We start from the raw sequence: 5,625 nt of genomic DNA, 5'->3' as shown, positions 1-5,625 counted from the left end.
GAGCGGCCTTGCTTTGCCCCCAGCGCATCAAAGTGGAGAACCTACCCCTTCACCTGGTGCTGTCTCAGGAGGGCAGCCCTGAAAGAGATGCGCGTGTGGGGAACCCAGCCTTCCTGAGGGTCGGCTCTCCGGGGCATGCTGCATCTCCAGGGACAAGAGCTGGGCGGATGCTCACACGACCCCACGGCTGCAGCTGAGTCCTGTCCTCCAGCCCAGAAACATACAGGGGCTCAGAGGGCGAGTGACAGCCCTGCCCCAGGCTCCCCTGCCTGGTTAGCGGCTAATGGACGCTGCCTCGGGCTGCCTGACCCCAGCGCAGCATCCCTGCTCCCCGCTGGGCCCCCGAGGGACGGTGCTCAGCCCCGCTCTAGTCCCTTCCGCTCCCCCAGTTCCGCTCCAGGAGATGGGCCAGGGGGTTGACAAACCGCCCCCCTTCCCTCTGGGGCCTGCCCGCCCACCCTCTCCACTTCAGGAAAAGCCCCTGCGGAGGCAAATGCTGCTCACGGAAATGCGGGGCGGCTGGGTCACCCGCTGCCCTCCCCGAGGCGCCCCTCCTCCCCGCACGGTGGGCAGGGACAGCGTCTGGCCCAGGTGGCGCTGGCATCCTCCCTCCCACCGCGCCGGCCTGGGCCCCACAGGAAACGGGGCGTGGACCCGCCGGGGACCACCCCCGGCCGTCGCTTAAAGGGGCGCGGCGGGGCTGCGCGGCGCCTGCACGGTGAGGACGGCCTGGGCGCGGTGACGATGGCCTGGCCGCTGCCGCTGCTGCTGCTGCTGCTGCTGCTGGCCGGGACCCCCGCGCGGCCCGCGCCGCCGACCTGCTACTCCAGGATGCTGTCCCTGAGCCGGGAAGTCACTGGCGACTTCCAGAGCCTGCAGGCAGCGCAGCCCCGGGTAAGTGCCCCGCCCGCCAGGACTCGGGGTGCCAGGCAGACCCAGTTCTCGAAAACCTGCCTTGAGAACCAGAAAAAAAGAAGAAGGAAAAAAAGGCTTTTTCCTTTCTAGTAAATGTTAATGTCAAGGGAATTTGTGCCTCATTCGTCTCCTGTTAAATACGATACCAATGGTTTGCTTTCCTTTTAAATATAAGGAAAAGTAATCAAAGACATCACAATTTGTGTGACTTGCTAGCAAATGTCAGCGGATATTTTGTAAAATGTAAAAAAAGCAAATGGAAAAAAAAAAAAAAAAACAGCTTCCCCCAGGGTCTAGAACTTCAGAGTTAAGGAGGACCAAAGAATTAAGCTTATTTATTTCCCTTATTAGCCTTCATTAACCTGGTAGTGAGGGTGGCTCAGGGAAAGGGCCTCCACCCCTCACCTGCAAATTCCTCTGTATCTCAGCTTCCTTATCTGTAAACAGGGATGACAATAGCACCCTATTCCTGTAGGGTGGCTTTGAGGATCAAAGGCCCGAGTGCCAGCACAGCTGCAGAGCGGAGCCTGCACCTGGACTCGGGCATGTGAGAGGAAGGCCCAGGGACTCAGAGAGGGAAGCTGCAGAGGGGCCATCCCAGACGCCAGGCTGGATTCTCTGACTGCTTATCTCTAGAAACAAAATGCAGTAAACATCAGGCCAAGCTTTAAAAGTGTCTCTTAACCACTTGCAAATGCTCCAAAGGAAACATAATGTTTCTCAGATGGTAGGGTTTACAATATCCTAACACCTTCTTTGTATTTGCTTTTTAAAAGTTAAATAACATGTTTTCTTTCTAATTATAAAAGTAATTACTTTGTAGAATGGTTGGAAAATGTACAGAGGACAAAGAAGAAAATAAATATTGCTTGTAATTCTACCACCTAGAGGTAACTGTTGCTATAACATTCTGTAAGATAGTATGTTAGCTTTCTGTCTACACATAGGTACTCAGCTACATGCATGTGTGTATGGGTGTGTAAGCAAAATTTGGATCAAACAGCACAAACACTTTTGCAACTTACTTTTTAATGACATCTGTAAATAACATTCTTTTTTAACAACATTTTGTTATATAGTTGCACCACAAGTTATCACATATATATGCGCTTTCATATTACCATTAATATATTGTATACTATATGTTAGCATACCTGCATTACAATTATAGAACTGCTAATAACTAATATGTATAATTACACATAATATATACTTATTTGCATATGATTATATGTAATATCCATAATTCTATAGAGTTATAGAACTATTATAGACTAGTCATGGAACTGTTTTATGTATGTGCATGTATACTATATATATACACTTTTATATTACTATATTATATATTACTATTTCTATATTACAATTATAGAACTTTAATACGTATACTTATTTGTATATGTGGTGTGTATGTGTGTGTGTGTATAAAACAATTCCCTAATTCATAGTAAATAACATTAAGGTGTGATCTAAAAGTCGAATTCGGGAATAGCAGTTGCTCATTTTTGGTGGAATGTGGTGTGACACCGGGCACAAGAACGTACTGTGCAGATTGTAGCATCGAGAAAGGCCCCAGAATCCGGCTGGTCCGGCTGTCGGAAGGGCTGGCAGGGAGCCTTCTGCATCCAAGTGTGTCCCTGCAGGCATTCCCAACAGCCCGTATCCCTTTCCCCAGGATCCTTGTGTGAGATACCTGCCCAGGCTGTACCTGGATATACACGTAAGAGGGCTGTGCCTGATGGGGGTCCGGGGTGGGGGGCATGGCATGGGGGTGGGAGAGACCCCATGCAGCCCAGCTACCGACTTCTCTCATGAGCGCCCTCCCCACTGCCCACTTCCAGAATTACTGTGTGCTGGCCAAGCTGCGGGACTTTGTGGCCTCACCCCAGTGCTGGAGAATGGCCCAGGTCGATGCCTTGAAGGACAAAGTGCAGAAGCTGTACACCATCATGAACTTGTACTGCAGGAGAGTAAGTAGACACTGTTGAGATTCCTTTTCCTCTTGCTGTCAGCCAAGGCTTTCTGAGCTCTTCAGAGAGGAGAGTTGGGAGGAGAGAGGAAGGAGGAAGAGGAGCAGAAATGTTGAGGGGTGCTTCCAGTTTACAAAGCCCTTCCCAGCCACGGTGGCCTTGTCAAGGGATGGGGTTCAGGACATGGCCCCATGCCTCCATGAGCAGCACACTGAGGCTGGGTGTGGGCCGCGGACTTCCACACAGGCCGACTCTGCCAGGAGCCAGCTGGGGCAGGTCAGAAGAGATGTTCTGAAGAGGGCGGGGGAGGTGTCCTCTGTGACAGCATTCTGGTGGGAGAGGGGAAAGGGACAGAAAATCAGCAGCTGTTGAGACATGGAAAGGAGAGTCCCATGATCCTGGGGCACAACTCAGCCTCAGACAGCCCTGAGCTTGTGCCTCCGTCTCCCTGCTCCCCAGATGAGAATACCGCCTTGGTCTGTTTTCTGCTGCTGTAACACAACACCACAGACTGGGTAATTTATTTAGAAGAAGAAGGAGAAGTTGTTTATTTAGCTCCTGGTTCTGGAGGCTGGGAAGTCTGAGCTGGCGCCGGCGTCTGGGGAGAGCCACCTGCCTGCGTCGTAGCATGGCAGAGGCATCACATGGGGAGCGGCAAGAGCAAGAGAGCCAGAGAGCACTGGCTTTGTGTCAGGGCCACCCCGCAATAAGAACCACTCCAGTGAGAGCGACGTTTGTGTGCTCAGAGGAGCAGAGACCTCAGTAATCCATTAATCCGCTCACGGAGGCAGCTCCTGCGTTCATTCACGAAGGCAGAGGGACTCAGTCTCCAGCACGTGCGCCCTGGTGGACACACCCAAACCACAGCAGTGCCCTGGCACTCCTCTGTGGCAGTTTCCGTGCTCCTGAACAGGGGACATGGTAGTGCCCGTCTCGTGAGATCACTGGAGAACTATGCTAATGCTTACACTGTACTACCGCCTTGATCCTAAGAAGTCTAGCAGGGTGACTAAATATAGAATTCCTAGCACCAAGCCTGGCCCAGGGCAAGTCCCTCCGGAAACTGTAATAATTAGATATTAAGTTATAATTTATTTGTTTGTGTAGCAAAGCTTTGCTCGACATCCCCTCCCCGTGCCCAGTCTCCGCTCCTGCCCCTCCCGCTTGGTCTGTGGGGGAGAGAGGGAGCTACTAGAGTCGCGGTGCAGTCTGGTGCGTGGTGGCGTTGTCTGGGGTGCGTGAAGGTGACAGCTGGCCCTGCTCTTCACGGTGTCCCCAGTGCCCGGCCCAGAGATGTTGCTTAGCAGTGAAGGTTCTTTCATTCATTCCCTTCTTTACCCGTTTGTCTGTCTGTCCATCTGGTCAGCCAATGTGTGAGTGGACCCAGTAAATAACACTAGTAATAAAACATGAGATCCTATGGGAATGTGAAGAAAGAAGTGACCCACGGTCCTTGGGAGACTAAGGGATGGGAGGTCTTCACACAAAGGGGAACAACTGGGTGGCGCTGGAGGATGACCAAGAGTCCTGTGGTTGCGTATGGGAGCCACGGCCACCTCTGGTAACCTCCCCGCTCATTGCACGTCTTTCCCAGGACTTGGTATTCCTGTCAGACGACTGCCATGCCTTGGAATCCCCAATCCCGGTGACCACGGCCCTGCCAGATCGTCAGAGCTAAGGCCACCGGACCAGAGAAGGATAAGAGGACAAGTCACATCAGCCGCCCAGACACAATGAGCCGAAGGCCCCCGCCCCCATCTCTGTGTTGCTGTAGCATCTGACACTGTCACGCGTCCGTCCGCCTTCTGGAACGCAGGGCTGGGCTCCCGCCCAGGCCGCTTCTGCGAGCCTGGAGTCGGACGCCTCGCGTCTCGGTCCCTCGCGTGATGTCTTGCCGGGACGGCTGGACACGCAAGCATGTCAGTTTAGTCACTAAAAAGAAAAAGGCTAACCAGCTTCTCTTTTATAAACAACTAGCTTGAGAACAAACAAAATAGTGTGTTTTTATTACTAGTGTAGTCGAGTGATGGCACCATTTTTCTTTCTTGATAAGAACCTGCTTAGCTTACCCTTGCTAAGCTTCTATTATCCCTTCTCCCAACAAAGTTTCCTCACTTTCTTCCATTTAAAAAAAATTCGTGCTTTTAAGATATATTTGCAAGGTTTATATGTAGTGCTGACAGGAACCACTCTTTCACTGAAAGGTGATGAAAATCAAATAAAGAGTTATCTTCACAGCAAGACACGTGTGTCCCGCTATGTCCGTCTGACACGGATGTGGGGGGACTATTTCGCACTTCTGAAAGCTTCTGCTCTAAGCTGACGCATCTTTCTCCTTCTGTCTGTCAAGCTCAGGTGTCTCTAGGTCTGCCTCATCCACCCGCGTGAATGTCTGCTCTTCACGCGTTGGAGATGCTCTGATTTATGCTGGGGACAGACTGTGCCTTTGGGGACAGACTGCACCATACCGAAGGCAGCGCTATGCCCTGCCCTTTCGTGCGTGTCACCCCTTGACGCCACACTACAGACCCGAGCTGGGCGTCCTCGGAGGCTCAGGCTCACACAGGTCAAGTAACTTGCCTGGGGCTACCGGGGTGAAAAAGCCTGGATTGAACCCAAACCTGTGTCACCCCGAAGCCCACACTGTCCCAGTGCACCACGCTGGCTTCCTGCAGGTGAAACATGCTTGCCTAATTAATTGATGAACTCAACGGTAAAATTTCAGTTAAGTAACTGCATT

General features: G+C 51.9%; 1 protein-coding gene across 1 annotated transcript; it reads left to right on the top strand.

Moving 5' to 3' along the window:
- Window positions 1–734: 734 nt before the first annotated feature.
- CYTL1 (cytokine like 1) lies at window positions 735–5,077 on the top strand. The gene is made up of 4 exons (XM_045528396.1): window positions 735–894; window positions 2,591–2,635; window positions 2,757–2,885; window positions 4,480–5,077. The coding sequence occupies exons 1-4, from the start codon at window positions 745–747 to the stop codon at window positions 4,561–4,563; spliced, it is 408 nt and encodes a 135-aa protein (XP_045384352.1). The 5' UTR covers window positions 735–744; the 3' UTR covers window positions 4,564–5,077.
- The last annotated feature ends 548 nt before the right edge of the window (window positions 5,078–5,625 follow it).

Source organism: Lemur catta, chromosome 17 (genome assembly GCF_020740605.2).
Source record: "Lemur catta isolate mLemCat1 chromosome 17, mLemCat1.pri, whole genome shotgun sequence".
In the NCBI taxonomy this organism is placed as follows: domain Eukaryota; kingdom Metazoa; phylum Chordata; class Mammalia; order Primates; family Lemuridae; genus Lemur; species Lemur catta.
Note: the sequence above shows the minus strand (reverse complement) of the source record. Positions and strands in the feature narration are given on the sequence as shown.

Excerpts from the sequence above, each read along its gene's own strand:
- CYTL1 (XM_045528396.1), top strand. The coding sequence starts at position 745 with ATGGCCTGGCCGCTGCCGCTGCTGCTGCTGCTGCTGCTGCTGGCCGGG. Across the intron at positions 2,636-2,756 it reads GGCTGTACCTGGATATACAC|AATTACTGTGTGCTGGCCAA; the intron begins GTAAGAGGGCTG and ends GCCCACTTCCAG. Across the intron at positions 2,886-4,479 it reads TGAACTTGTACTGCAGGAGA|GACTTGGTATTCCTGTCAGA; the intron begins GTAAGTAGACAC and ends CGTCTTTCCCAG.